The sequence below is a fragment of the Lepus europaeus genome, chromosome 20, assembly GCF_033115175.1.
Source record: "Lepus europaeus isolate LE1 chromosome 20, mLepTim1.pri, whole genome shotgun sequence".
Classification (NCBI taxonomy): Eukaryota; Metazoa; Chordata; class Mammalia; order Lagomorpha; family Leporidae; genus Lepus; species Lepus europaeus.
Window position 1 is genome coordinate 66,275,903 of NC_084846.1, and position 15,733 is coordinate 66,291,635.

The window sequence follows — 15,733 nt, forward strand, 5'->3', positions numbered from 1 at the left end:
ATCTTTAATCATTTTTGTTTAAAATTACCAATTTTAGAGGCCAACTGACATAGGATATCTCATTTTAATTAAAGAATTATTATAATAATTTGATGTTTTTAACTTAACATCCATAAATCATTTTCCTATATTTTTGTCTCTTTTCCCAAGTGTGAGTCCAAGTTCTAGAAGTAAATATATTCCTCTATATACGTAAGTAACATTTCTCACTTTTATTAAAAATCTAATACTTAGTCTGAATTGGAGTGTCTTTTAGCTCACTTCTGTTTGTAATTCACTTTATAGGACAAATGTGTATTCAACATAGTCCTAATATTTTCCTGGCACACTGTCTATTTAATGTCAGGAGTTTCATCAAATGTTTGTTACAGATTTTGATTTTAAAATGAGAAGTGATATTTCTCAGTTATAGTTTGTGAGATAATATCTCATACTTTATTATTTGCCATATTTTGGTGCTGAACTACACCATTTTTTGGTGCAGAAAACACTGTGTACTCATGAACACTGAAGTGCAGGAAATGGCATCTCTGATTTTTCTACATTTAGATCAGGCTTTGCATGGATGGTAACAAAGTGCATTAGCCACCGTTGGGGGTCTTCCCCTCTTTTCTGACTGAAGGCTAACCAGGAACAGAATAAATGCAAGAACATGAAGGACAGGTCCCCCACCCCATTACTATGGCCTCTGACGCCCTTCTGTAGAGGAGACCAGGGTTTCTTCTAGTGACCCCGAAGTCCCCAGGTCGCTCTGTGATATCAGTGCTACCTCGGGACATTGCACCAGCCCCGTGGGCCCATGGCCTGAGGCTGAGGCCCTTAGCCCCTAGCCCCTAGCCAGGTTTCCTCCCCTGTAGAAGCATAGAGCCGGCCTACCCTTGGGCCCAGGTGCCACAGCGTCCCGTGGGGAACTGCAGCAACAGCCCACTCCTGTGCTCATCAATGCAGAACAGCTGCTGCTCCTCACGCTGGGACAGAGTGAGCTTAGACCGAGAGGCACGAAACCTCTTCTCTGAAGAAGGCAAAATCACCTGCATTTTCTAAGGCCCACTGTTTCACCACCGTGCTTTTTTTTTTTAGTATTGGGAGGTCTGGATCCATTTTGGGAAATAAAATTCCCTTTGGCAGTTAGAATGCTGTCCCGCTATTCCTTATCAAGAACCGTGGGTCTTCTTTTCTTTTCACCCTGACAGTGGTCATGTGCAGTCCACAAATGCTGATGACGTGGACAACCCCTTTGGAGACATCACGTCTCTTGCCAAGCCTCGGCGCTCTAAGCCTCACTACACCAACACGGGCCGGTGAGTTGTGTTCTGAATCATTCCACTTGTTACTAAGGATGAAGCGTGGTGATGGACATTATTGTAAATGAGGGAATGACACAAATGCCTCACCTGAAGGTGACTTATAAAGAGAGCCGTTTGTTTCCTGGGAGAAGCAGTGTTTGCCACAAAAGAGGGTACAGTTTTGGGGACTGACTCACCTGGGGCTTTGAGTAAGTCACTTCCTTTCCGTGGCCTCACGCCCTTTATCTGAAATGCTTGGGGCTAAATGCCACCAAGCAAGATGAAGGAGGGTAGGTGGATCAGCAACGTTTGTCAAGCTGCTGTGTTGTACAGAATCCTGGGGACTAAGTTGTTGATTCTTCCACACACCCTGAAAGGAAATTATTGCTGTTCAACGTGGTAATTCTAAAAACTGTAAGGAAGCATTTGGGAATAAAACCAATTTAAAAATATTCTTCAAACATAAAAAATTTAACAATGTTTCTCTTTTGAAATGTATGTTTGAATATTTTTATATTTGTTTATACTTAAAACATATTTGAATTTTTAAAGGTTTTATGAAACATTCTGGTTAAAGAATCAAAACATACTTTTTTGGGTCATTCTTCAAAGTTTGTAGAGTAATCTACAATGTTTTCCAAAATGTGCTTTAAAAACTAAGCGTTAACATGAATTGATGGGGAGTGTGTCCTTCCATCCCATCTTCCTGTTAATTTCTGTTTTTAAAGTGAAATTATGAAAGATCATGTGAAATCTGATTTGGACACTAGAGGGCCTCCAAGGTTGCAAAGTTTCTTCTTTTGATCTTTTTGAAATTTTTTGACAGAATCTTAACCTTTTAAAACAAAGAAATGTTTTCCATTTTTGTTGTGAAATATTTATGTATACAAAAAGGTATAGTGTAAATATAACATAAAATAGCAACAAATAGCATGTATACCCCCATTGAGCTTCAGAAATAAGATTTACTGGCCGGCGCGGCAGCTCACTAAGCTAATCCTTCACCTGTGGCTCCGGTAGCCTGGGGTCTAGGGGTTCTAGTCTGGGTTGGAAGGCCGGATTCTGTCCCGGCTGCTCCTCTTCCAGTCCAGCTCTCTGTTGTAGCCCGGGAGTGCAGTGGACGATGGTCCAGGTCCTTGTGCCCTGCACCCTCATGGGAGACCAGGAGGAAGCACCTGGCTCCTGGTTTTGGATCGGCGCTGCGCACCTGCCACAGCAGCCATTTGAGGGGTGAACCAACAGAAGGAAGACCTTTCTCTCTCTCTCTCTCACTGTCTAACTCTGCCTGTCAAAAAAAAAAAAAGAAAAAAGAAAGATTTGCTAAAATCTTTTAAAGCTCCTCTTTTCCTCCCCAACCTCAGTGCCCCAGCCCCCGCCCCCCCCAACCCAGAAGTCATCCATATTAGCCTTTATGCTTAACCTTTCCCTGCCTTACTGTATGGTTTTACTAGAAAAATATGATGCTAAGCAAAGTACTGCATCATTTGCCCAGCAGGTCACCTAGCTGAAAAGACTGCATTCCATATGATGTCTGTCACATAAAATCAGAAGTCAAGGAGCACGTACACTTGCTTTGTGCCAGAGACTAGAGTACTGTCAAATGCAAATGGTTTTCTGAACTTTCCCATCTAAAAGTTTCTTACAAAGAACTGTCTTAGCATGTTAGTTGGGTCTTCCCCGTGATCAGTGGCTGTTAATCACAGCTTGCAAGCCAGGCCGCGAGCCTCCCGCTTTGATGGAGTCATTCCTGAGGATCAAGGCCCCTGACTCCTGGGTCTAATGATTCCTTCCTTGAAATCACTCGTTTCCTTACAGCGTAAGCCTTTTCAAATTCCCCTCATTAATTGACTTTGTTTTCTCATCACCAAGTCATCTGACATGCTCAGATTTTATTGGTGGTGACTTCAGTGGTTTAAAATAGCTTACTAGTTCTATGGTAGAGTGGAATCTCATCATTAGAGAAAAGTGAGTAACAGTAAAACCATTCTGGCACAAAAACATAAGCCTAATTCACATTTGGCAGGTTTCCACCTGTCATGTGCATTTCTATTCTTGCATTGGAATATTTACATGGCTGTCATATAACAGTTTTACCACTTTAACTTCACAGAATAGTTATGGGCACATGTTTTCATGAATTCACCATAATTCCCTATTGGGGTAGGTGTACTGTAATTGACTAGTTCATTAAGGTTGCATATGTAAATTGTTTCCATTTCTTGCTATGATAAATAATGTCCTCAAACCCTGTTTACACGAATCATGATTAAAAATGATTACTTAAGGAAGCTTCCTTCAAATGGATTCTGGGATGAAAACATACATTCTTGGCGCTTAGCTGAAGCCTTTCCTGGCAGGGTGTGGATTCGCAGTGGAGCAGTGCGTGTGCCCAACAGGCCTGCTCCCCTTCACTGTGGGAGGGGACGCCTTGAGCATCCTCATTTCCCTTCCGATTGTGCTCAGTACAGAAATAATTCAAGTGTTTTGCACTGTGAAAGGTCCATTTCCATTCCCAGTAGTAAAAGGTTTATTTCTTTATATACTCCTCCTCATGTGTCCGTGAATGTGCATGTGTGTTGTGTGTGCATACATGTGCATGTGTGTTGTGTGTGGAAGACTGAACTGTGTACTGGCCATTGTCCCCAGATTAAAATCTTCGTCACGACCCCTTGGTATTCCACCACAGGCCTGATCAGGTTTGTGTCTGCTAAGTCATGCCACAGACAGTATATCACGTATCATCTGGCCATTCCTGTAGAACACATCCCCACAATAGGACTGTTGCATGAATTTTCTCACTGAAGATGAAATATTTTCTCATTTTGTAGGCATGCCCAGCTATTAGAAGGCACTTAAACTTACAGAACTCAGAATATGTGCGTGGTTTCCACCACAGTTCCTCCTAGTTATAACCAGAGGCTAGGTCAGGAGCTGGGAGAGTCCAGAGTATCTGTCGGGTTCAGCAGGACGCACTGAAGCCTGTGCACTTTTCCAGTAAGTGTGTGCTGTGTTCACTGCATCTGGGCACTGCTCAGCATTTCTGAATCAGTGATTCAAATTCACTCCGATGTGTAAGGAGTGTCAAGGAGAACGGTTCAGGTAAGACTGAACTAAGGAACCCCATGCACATTTTTTTCCCAAATCTTATTTTATTTTCTCCTTCTCTTTAATGCAAGAGCTGCAATCTTTGCAAGAGCTCCATGAGCGGGGCGCAAGGGTGGTCAGTTCCCTTGAGTAATAATTTCATAACGCTGGGTGGCGTGAGTGCTGTGCAGTAGGGAGTCATCACAGACCATCAGGACAGCTCTGTGCAAGGCCTGAGCCTAAGGTCATTGCCCTTTCCTAAAAGCTGCTGTGAGGGGGTTCTTCTGTGAAGGTCTTGAACGTGGGAGCCCTCCCGTGACTACTCACTGCGTGGCATCCCACCCTTGTCTTCCCAGGGAAGGGCCAGGTTCAGTGCAGGCCCAGGAAGTGGCACAGACCAAGGCCAGGCTGGCAGGGACTGCGTCTCCTCACCCCAAACCCACTCCGGCAGTCGCCTTTGCCAGTCTCGGGGAAGCATGTGGCAGCTTCTGCTGGGCCATCCTCCCCCAGGCTGTGATCTTTCACGGCAGGACATGCAAGGCTACAAATGCACGGTACTTTCTCACCTCAGCGATGTCTGTGAGGAAGCATCTGCAAAGAAAGAGGAATCATCCAGCATGGGTTTCCAGGCAGGCTTGGCCGAAGGTCTGAGCTGGGAAAAGGAAGGCCTCCCTGCCCGGCACTGGGCTGTGTTGCAGCTTAAAAAAGAAAGACTCGCACCACAAGCCAGGTTCAGGACTGGCTATGAATAGTAGTTCCTTCCAGGAGCCACACTTCCGCCTTTCAGACCACTTTCACAGCTACTCCCTCATTTGTTTTTCAAAAGAGGGTGAGGAGGCCAGCCCTGTGGGAACAGATCTGTCACCATTCTGCGGATGAGGGGGCTGAGGCCAGAGGAGATGGCACCCAGGACCACTCACTCATTCTAGGAGTGCTGAAGTCTGGGGGAGGGGCCTTCTAATCCCCAGGGCAGACCCTGGGCCTCAGCCCACTCTCAGGGGCCTTCGCCTCCAGCAATGGCCTGGCTCCTGGGCCTGGGCCTCCCCAAGAATATGAAAGCCTTGTCTTAGATATGCCTATGTCCCCTCCTAAATGAAGGTTCTAAGAACACAAAAGGAAAAATCTCTCTGCTAGCCAGTGATAACAATAACCGTAAAACTATAATAATTCTTGAAAAATATCTTTGGGCAACATCATCTTAAAACATTGAGAGAAACACAGTTCAGCCACCAAGTGATGAGAAAATGGTTTGTTTTATTTCCATTTGCTCATTGACCAGGAAAGTCAGAGAAATCAGATCTCACCATGGCCCCACTGTCTGGCACTCCCTGACTTCACCCTCCCTCTGAGCTCAGCATGCTCTTGCCCTTATCTCAGTCCCCTGGGCCAGCCCTGCCCAAAACTGGAGCTGGACCCCCTCTGTTCCGCTGCTCCCCCCCTTCACCTGCCTTTCCTCTTCCACTGATTCTGTACCCACCACGTGCTGGGTGCTATGCCAGCCCTCCTGTGTGCTGTCTGCCCCAGCACGCCTGCAAGGCAGGGGCAGGCACCCTGACTATTGGTAGACGATGGAGGGGGAAGGGGTGGAGTCCTCAGCTGGGGTCTCCAGGTCACACACTTATCAGAGTGCCCTGGAGGGAGGTCAGTGTCTGCGGCACACACCCCACTCCTGCTTTGCGTCTCTGATCTTCCCGCTCGGTTTCTGTCGTGCCGTCCGTGTGCATTCTTAGGACAGACTGCTGAGCGTGCGAGCTGTCAGGGGCCAGGCCTGCTGGATTTCTGCCGAGACTTGGGCCTGATGGAGAGAAGCTCCCAGTTAGAGATTGTCCCATGGACTTGAACTTGCACTTATACCCACACCCTGAATAAATGCCCTCCATCTGAGCTGCCGAGGCTCTCCTGGCTAGCCCAGGCCTTCTAGGAGGGGGTCCAGTTCTGACACTTGCCAGCTTGCTTGGCTCTGGGCACATTGGACTTTCTGTGCCTCAGTTCCTTTGTCTGTAAAATGGGCATCATGACAGGACATCTTACCAGGGTCATTTCATGTACAGCACTTAAAAAGGCTTGTGTCAGTCAGGACTGCGATTTAGAGAGAAGTTGCATGCTCGCCTAAATTTTCTTCCACATTCCCACTGCATGTATTCGGCATATAACATGGTTTTTCCTATATTTTCCTTAATTTTTATTTAGCTTTTAACTATATACTGTCTGTTGTTGCCTTTTCTAACTGAATTACTTCCCAACTGACATCTTTATTTTTTGAAATTATTCAAATTCTACTTAATTATGTTAGAAAAACTTTGTTAGAAAAAGAGTTGCAAAGTTGGGCAACAATACGTTTAACTTCACTCTTCAGTAAATAAAATCCAAGTATATTTGGGAAGAGGGCTACAGAGGACTGGAAGCCATGGAGCAAGGACAGTGGAGAGGTCCTGTTTAAGCCGCTGCCCATGTCTCTCCGCTCAGGGGAGGAGGAGCTAATCTGAAATCTGCGGCTAAGCTGGAAGCCATCGCCCAGCCTGCACATTGCACGGCCTTACCTCGCTTTGGCTCCGCTGCCTGAAAGCTGCCATTGGCTCGTATGCGCTCACGGCATGAGGTCACTGTGTGGCACTTCTAATGCCAGAAACTCCGCGTGATGTCCCCACACAAGGGTTAAATGCAGTCAGTTTGAAGCAGTGTGAGAGGAGATACGTTGTTCATATTCAAATGCTTGGCAGTTCATTAAGCAGCTGAATTCCTCCTGCCTAAGAGCTAGTCGGTGTCCGGCTCTGTGGCCAGCACCTACTAGGTGTGATGTCACAGGCGCTCTGGTGGAAGGCTGGGTGCCATTTGGCGTCACTCACCTGCCTGGTGCCTTCGGGCCCCTCACTGAGGGCACAGCGCTGTGTCCGACTCTGACTGCCTGGCTGCTCTGACAGAGTGCAGCCTCAGTGACATTTTCCTTGTGCAGGTGTCTCAGAGGCCGTGGAAAAAACCTCTCTCACACAGAAAGGGGCTTTCCTTTGTAACACGCAAGGACGCTTCAGAGCATGTTGGGGGCAGAGTCACACACATGAATAATTTTGCCCATTTGTGGTTACCTCTCTAAATTACAGCTGTACTTTTTCAAGAAAAATCCAAGCCATCCCAAAGGGCATTGCCTAGGCTGTGGCAGGCTTGGTTCTCTCAGCTGAGTCCCTCCAGCGAGCCTGACCAGGCTCTCAGCTTCATCGCACACTGGAATCATCCAGAGAGCCGTGGAAAGCCCCCATGTCCAGGTCACTCTGGTTCAGTCTGGCACTAGTCTAGGCTGGAAACTGTGTCTTAGCGTCTTTGCAGCTGTTTGTCCTGGGTAAACTTTGTATCCTCACCTGCCAGGCCCCATTTGTTATGTGTTTTATTTCTTTAAAGCAGGAGCAGGGACCATGCGGCCAGTGGACCCTATAAGGCCCACAAAATCGTTTAGTCTGGCCTTGTCAAGACAGGTGCAGGCAGGACTCGAAATCCAATGAATCTATAACAGGCTACTTTTCTTTTTAAAGTTTTATTTACTTACTTGAAGAGAGAGAGGGAGAGACACAGTGAAAGATCTTTCATCCATTTGAGTCCACAACCCAGATGGCAGCAACAGCCAGAGCTGGCCAGGCTGAAGCCAGGAAGCAGGAGCTTCATGAGGGTCTCCTACATGAGTGGCAGAGGCCCAGACACTTAGGCCATCCTCCACTGCTTTTCCAAGGCCATCAGCAGCAAGCTGGATCTGAAGTGGAGCAGCCGGGACATGAACCGGCACCCTCCTGGGAGGCTGACATACCCAAATGACTCAGCAGAAAGAGTGTACCCCACCCACCCCTGCTTTAAAATCTGGCATGTCAGTTAGAATTACTTGAGCACCTACTAGGCGCCAAGGACGTAGCAGCCTGCTTTCACGGTCAGTTAATTCCTTGAGTCCTCCGAGCACCCCTAGGAAGTTGGTGGTAGGAGGTGACCAGGCTGGCCCACAGAGCTTTCCCGTCTGAGAACAGAAGCTGACGCTTGGGGTGGGAGCTTTCCATGCCCTCTCACTGCCTTCCGTTCCTCATCTCTCAGGACTCGATTTGCACCACTGATCCTGGTACTGAACTCGGGATAATCCTCACTCACCCTGTGAGTGGCAGGGCATTCCTGATTTTATTGGCTGCAAGCCAAGGAGCCATCACCAACAGTCGCAGAATCGCACCCGTGGAAGAGAACGTTGTGACTGAGGAGTGCCACTGCCTGCCTAGCACACAGTGTTCTCCCTAACGTTCTGGTCCTCCTGCACAATCCACGTGGGAACGACTCCAAGGACTTGCAATCCGAATGGCCTCTGCGTGTTGCTCTTCACTCTCACTGGCCCCTTCAGGTCCATGTCCTGGCTCAGGCCACAAGGCCCAAGAGCTCCATCCAAAGCCCAGATGGGAGGGCAGGGGAGGGGAGTGGAGGCTCTGCACCCCCATGCTAACCTCTGGGCATGCACCCATTTCACCAACTTTTCTGTCTGCCTCAACACCTGGTGCTTTGAGGAGCACCCTCCCTGAAGCTCTGCATTTTAAAAATTGCTCCTAAGACAGTGGTTCTGGAGAACGCTCTCTTTCGTGTATCGGATGTGGGGCAAGGATGTCAATGGGACACCCACTCCTCCCCTCTCCAGAGGCTGTTGCTACTGGGTTGCACTTGTTCTGCTTTGAATAAGGAAGCATGTCACTGGGACATCTTACTCGCAAAGGCAGACCCTGGGGTGGGAAGCGCAAACTACTGGGTGAGTACAGACGGCAACCCAGGTCGTTCAGGATGGTGGCCTTTCTGCTTCCCCTCGCCACCCCGCCCCCTGAGGCCAGCACAGCAAGCAGAGGCCGGGACACTGGCATGAAGCCACACGGATGATGCGTCACCTGGCCTTATGACACCATCTGCGGAGAGTGTGTTCTTGGAACTCAATTTAATGTGTATTTCCCTTAGCTCCCTGCCATGGAGGCACTGTGTCATAAGCAGCCTCATGCAGTCCTGGCCCTGTGACTCAGCCTTACCTGTGCCCTAGGACATAATCTAAGTAGACCAGTTGTCTGCTTCCGTGACAGCCATGGATGTCTCCACATTTCTCTGAACCATGTCCTCAAATCACTGGGTACCTGTTTGTCTTCTAGAGAAGACTCTTAAATACACACTGCATAACCTTCCCCGTGTCCTCATGCTTTCTTTTCTTCTCCCTCTCTCACTGGTGGGGAAAGGACGGGACAGCCAAACAGTCTGGAATTAAACAGAACAGAATAAGCCACCTGTGCTTTGCCCATGCAATTTTAGGAAAGCATCTGATGGGGCCACATAGTCCATCAGCAATGATAAAAAAGACATTTGATTAAAAAAACCGATGTAAATGTACAAGGAATCTTCAAAAAGTTCGTGGAACATGGATTAAAATATAAGTTCATTTTGCTGCAAAAACTATTGAAAGTATACAAACGGGACCTTCAGAATGTTCATAGAAAACTCAGATAGTGGGAAAACCAGCAGAATTCCAAAGCTTTTTGCTCCGGAATGAACACATCTTTTCCATCCATGTGCCATGAACTTTCTGAAGTCCCCTCGGCGCTTGTCAGGGGTGGAGTCAGCATTCCAGAGGTATGTGTGGAGCACGGATCTGGTCAAGAACTGGTGTCTTTCTTCATTACGGAACTGCTCAGCAGTGAGTTGTGTATGGAAAAGACATGCGAATGTAGACTAACAGGGAAGCCAGCGCTGGAGATGAGTTCTCTCAGCCCCACTGAGGGCTGCATGCGTCAGCGCAGTCGGTGCCGCACTTCTCCCTGGCTGCACAGCCCGAGGTCCAGAGCTCACCCAGGAAGAACGATGAGCCTGCACCCTCCTTTGTGCTCCTGTTTGAGTGATTGTTGGCATGACTGGGTCAGAGATCATCCTTTTAATTTCCTCTCTTCCCCCTCTTTTAATTCCTCTCTCCAGTGCTGCAAATATCCCGGGATATACTGGCAAGGTTCATTTCACAGCCACCCACCCAGCAAATTCTAATATTCCACCAACAACCCCATCTCCAGACTCAAACCTGCACTGGTGAGTTTGAATCTCACTGATTGGGATGCTCAGAGACCCTGAGGAGGGAATCCTAATCACAGCTGTTCCCGTAAGGGCCAATTAAATGTAAGGGTAAAATATGTAAGTTTTAAAAAATGAGTCAAATCCAAAAAAGGAGGTACCGATTTTCCTCCTGAGGGAGACTGTTAGGCTTTGCCCCTGTGACCTTTTGGGAATCTTACCCCAAATTCCATTACAAACAGATGTGGATAAAAGGTAGGTGGCACTGATTTACAGAGAAGAGCTTTGGGCATGGAGGGGACAGCGATTTGTCTCTGAGCCCCCGGGTTTTTCCACCCTACTCTCGGTCGGGACATGCCACTTAGGAGCCTGGACCGTACTTACATGAGCACAAACTTACCACATGGAAACCGCCACCTTGTTTTTCAAAAAAGGCAAAAGTCTGTTCGAAGGTACGTGTGTTTTTCAACCTCGCCCTTGCACACGGAGGACAGAAGCCGCGAGCCAGAAGGTTGCAGGTAGCTGGCTGCTGCACTGCAAGCCGTGGGTGAGAAGCAGCACCTCTGGCTCCTCACAGCTCACTCCTGAGAGCGTTTAAGGGACGTCTTATCTTCACACAACTGATGACACAGCTATGAGCCCAGAGGCAGGTGTGGCCAAATGAATCAGCCGGGGGAGTCAGACTGGAGATACAGTGGCGGGCGCAGCTCTCCCCCAGAGGGTGCCTTGGTCTCCTGGAATGCTGAGGAATCCACTTGGTCATCACATGTGGACTGGGCGTCCCCTCTGGGCAGGCACCGTTCAAGACAGGCTGACCAGAAAATGTTCCAGCCCTCAGGAGCTCACGCTCTGGTGTGGAAGTTGGCAGATGAGGATTGGAAGGAATAAAATCTGGGGTCGTCCAGTGTGCCTTGCACAAGACAGGCTGAGCTGCCCGAGCTGCCAGGGAGGTGGCCTTCCAGGGGACGGGCCCAGCTGGAGCCCGTCTTCCATTGGCTTCTGACATTGCCGAGAGGTGGTGGCTGCAAGAGGCCAACTGCCCTGCAGGGCTCTGGCTTCTTCCAGGGCAGTCTTCTGTCCTTATGAGCCAACACATGCTCCCAGGGCTGCAGTGGCTCCCCAGAGCTCACCTGCATGCCAGCTGAAACAGGTGACTCGTACAGGAGACACCTGGCATCAGTGCTAATGCCTGCACCTGCTGGCCAGGTGCTTCCCAGGGGCCTGGTGCTCCTCCCTGGGGTTATGGCTGCTAGCTCAGGCCACCGTCCCAGGACCCCTGTGAGGACGGGACTGTTGCTCTCCCCCTGTACAACTGAGGGACAACTGAGGCACACACAAACTGCAGGGGCCATGAGGAAGCAAGTGACTCCTGTGGGCACTCTCGGGGGAGCAGGCCTTGCTCTGTCCGAGGGCTCAGCTGCCCGTGTGCAGGGGTTGATGGACTGCAGGGCCCAGCAACAGGCTGCCGTGCATCGTGTGGGCATCGCGGGCCAGCTCTGTGGACGCATGGCTCTGTGCAAAGGAAAGCGAAGCTGGGGGCCAGTGGGGCTTCGTCGGCACCCGTGCATCTGGTGTGACGGCCGCCTGGAGAGACAGAAAGGAACCCACGGAAGGACGTCATCAGCTGTCTAGGCCAGCGTTTCCCACTCACGGCACTCGGGAGAGGTGTTTCTTTCTAGTCTTAATACTATTTACATGCATAACGTTTTTAAAATGAATTTTAATGTTATTTCTCTGGCATACAACATGATGTTCTAAAGAATGTGTAGAAAAGTGGATACTGGAGTGAAACAAAGTGACATCCGTCATGTCACCACAGAGGTCTACTTCTGCCATGTGGCTGGAGCAGCTGTAATCTAGCCGTTGAGCAAAATGCTGGATCTGGCACGGGTGCTTCACACAGTTCTCCTGCCGCTCTCACGTCAACACTTGTTCATCCGCCGCGTCTGCCGCTTCCTCCCCCATCCTGCCCCTCACAACCACACGGTGTCCTGCACCTCTGGGTGTCTGTTTTGTTTTCTTCTTATTTTTTTTTTGTGAAGATTCCACATCAAGTGAGATCATGCAGGGTTTGTCTCTGTGACCGGCTCATCTCAGGATGCCCTCCAGTTCCGTCTGTGCTTTGGGAAAGAGCAGGTGCGCCTCCCTTTTCAAGGCTGAATACCGTTCCTCCCTGGATGCACACTTGGGTGGATCCCAGGCACTGTGGATGTTGGGATCCAGCGCAGAGATTGTTCGCAAGGGAAAGCAAGCATTTCTAACGTCTCACCTCTTCAGTTCACACTCCGACCTCACCCCAACATCCTGTCCCTCTGCCAGGGCTCCACAGCCACACAGTCACGCTAGCCAGCGTGTGGTTAGAAGCTCCTTTATCTTTCAGATCTCTCTCTCTTTCTCGGTGGAAAACATCCCCCAGTGTTACTACTGGAGAAGGAGTCGGGATCTCTCGGCAGGATGCTCCTGTGGAGTCAGTGATGCAGTGCCCCTCTCACACTGCAGCTGTAGCTGGCAGCCGTGGCCCTGGATGGGGATCTGGGCCCCTCCGGGGCTCTTGTTCTGAGGGTTCAGATGCAAGTCTAGCCGTAACGACTGCAGCAGAGCGCCACCACACTGAATGGCTGTGCCGGCACCCATGCTCCAGTCTGTACCTCCACATTCACCCCTCAGGAGAGCTCCCAGCGGGCAGGAGTGCTCTGGACGCCAGGACAGTGCCCCAGCAGGAGCCCTGCTGTCTGTAATTAGTCTAGACTGTGCCATCAGGAAATCGGGCCTTCAAGCCTCCATTCTGAAGCAACACCTCGGATTCTTTTGTGATACTATGTTTAAATTTTTCCTAAAAATTTCCAGTGAAAGCATGAGTCCAGGTCTCAGAGTGTCATGAGAACTGTGTGAGCTCCTGCTGGTTGTGTCTAGTCAGTCTGGTGTATTTTTTTTCTATTATTTCTAGACCAGGCACCCCGGGAACTCCTGAATGTTAGCCTCATCCACACCCTCTTTGCTTCTCTGTAATCCGTTCCTGTCTCACTGAGAGCCCACACCCTTCCCAACAGTGGCCGTCTTCAATCCTCTCTCAGCACCTTAGCTCCCAGTCCCTTCCCAGAAGACAGTCTCCACTATGGCTGCCTTGGTTGACCAAGGTGACCTTAGGTCCCCTGGCACTGTGCCCTCCTCCTCACTTATCCCAGTCTCCATCCCCACCACCACTGGGCTCCCTTTCCACCCAGGAAGACATGCTATCTAAGACATGGTCTTCTAAAAGCATCAGCGCCCCCTCCCTGCTCCTCACCCCCTTCCCGCCTGTGTGCGCTCATTTGCCCTGGGACTCGCCCCTTCCAGCTGGCCGGTTGCTTGGGAAGAGGCCCAGGAGTGCCTGCCGCTGGCCCCCGATTCTCTCCTCTCCTTCCTTTCCTGACAAACTTCTTTCAAAAGCAAACAGCCACTCTCCTGGACTCCTTGCCTCCACTTCCCCCAGCCCACTCTCTCCTTGACCTCGCGCGTCTGGATTTGGGCACCAGTCGGGAAGTGCAGCCTCCAGTCTTCTGGATGGTGGACTGACAAGAGGACAGGAGCCAGGGAGCACTGCAGCTGTCCACGCAGAACATGTGGGTAGCACATTCGCCGCGGAGCTCTGCTTGGCAAGGTTGCCGCCAGCCTCGAATGTCAACACAAAGGGGCCATGTGGTCCCCATCCCACATTGTGAGTGAGGTGTCCAGGCCCCATGGTGCCTGAGGAGCCCTTCAGGGACAGGATGCAAAATCAAGAAGAAAGAAACAACTGGACGAGACGAAGCGAGGAGGCCTGTGTGTGAGCAGGCCATGGAAGGGGAGTGGGAGTGTGCAGGTTCACGAGTTGGGCATACGGGCACAGTGCTCCCCGCCTCCGCTTCCTCCACAGCCCGGCATCTCCACAGTGCAGCCGCTGCAGGAGCAGGACTTCCTCAGCAGATGCTTCCTGCAACGCCATGTAAAACAGGGCTACTGCTTCATGACCATCGCGGCAAGAGACAGGGCCATTGTGGGTCGCGTTCCTGTGTGCCGTCATTGTTCCACGCTAGCTGTGCAACTTGTTGCTACATGCAGACATCGCGTGGTTTGTGTGGATTCAAGCACCAGAAAATTCCCAGCCAAGCCAACACCACTCTGGACCCAGGGGCTGGGCTCAGAGTGGCTGGCACCACGGTGTCACTGCCAGGGTGACGGTCCTGCGAATGACCACTGGGACCTTAGGAGCACCAGTGACCAGTGGGTGAAGCCTCGTTTGCACAGTCTTCCACGTGTTCAGTTATTTTCTTTGTATGCATAGTATTGCACGTGTTCACAGTCACTTTCTTTTAATTCTCGTGACAAGTTTGGTAGGACAGATGTATCGCCAATGGGTAGACGAGCAAATCAAGATGCAGGGAGACCACGGCTTCAGCCCTCGGTCAGTGTAATGCAGACCTCACCCTGCAGCAGCTCCTTGGGTGACGGGGCCTCCCTCACCCCCAGCCACCGGCCTCCCACAAGGCCCGGCCCCTTCCCACCACCACCGTCGTCTCCATGCCTCTGTTCCCCTTCTGCATCGGCTGCCCAGTCCCCCTTCACGCCATCCTCAGCCCCTAGAGGCCCGCGTGTACCCCCAGAGCCCTGGACCACCCAGGCAGAGACTCCCTGCAGTGGCCGTTGGACCACTTGGCTGCCTCTCTGTAGACCCAGCTCCTTCTTAGTACCTGGAATTTTAGGCACAGCAGGTTTTCGGTCAGTGAGCCTAGGTGCATTGTAATGTGGGAAATGCCACAAACACAACTGAATGTGGCTAGGAGTAACTCCACGCTCCTTTTCTGCTTTCCTCTCACACTCTCCCTCTCTCTCTCCTCTGTCTCTCGCTCCCGCCCCTCTCTGCCTTGTAGTTGTGGGTCCTTATTTGGATGACAGATGAGGATATATGTTTCTAATGTTTACTTCATGTGTCATTTCTGTCTCCCTCCATCCTGGCCTAGTGTCTTGCGGAAAGAAATGAAAGTTGACATCTTCCGGCACCAGGCGCCGCTGTCTCGGATGGTCACGACAGTGAGGCCCTACAACCCCTTCAACAGGAAGGAGAAAGAAACCGTAGGCTACTGACGGGGGACTTCAGGGCTGGCCTCCTGGAGACAGGTGCTGTGCAGGGTACCGTGGAGAAATAAAGGAGCCGGGCGTGTTCCCAGTGCATCTGTCAGTCATGTGACCAGTGGCGAGGCCCCAACCTGTCGCCCCCCCACCCCTGGCCTACCTGCTGGGCTCTGGGCCAGGCTGCACCCTCCCACCAGGGCAGGCAACACGCCAGAGGGCTCCAG

General features: G+C 50.5%; 1 protein-coding gene across 1 annotated transcript in view; it reads left to right on the top strand.

The window, feature by feature from the left end:
• SPMIP7 (sperm microtubule inner protein 7) overlaps positions 1 to 15,521 on the top strand; it is a 51,863-nt gene extending 36,342 nt beyond the window's left edge. Inside the window, exons 6-9 of the mRNA XM_062179141.1 lie at positions 151 to 192; positions 1,194 to 1,301; positions 10,329 to 10,436; positions 15,398 to 15,521. Of these exons, the coding sequence (XP_062035125.1) occupies positions 151 to 192; positions 1,194 to 1,301; positions 10,329 to 10,436; positions 15,398 to 15,521 (382 nt within the window). The remainder of the gene's footprint in view (positions 1 to 150; positions 193 to 1,193; positions 1,302 to 10,328; positions 10,437 to 15,397) is intronic.
• The last annotated feature ends 212 nt before the right edge of the window (positions 15,522 to 15,733 follow it).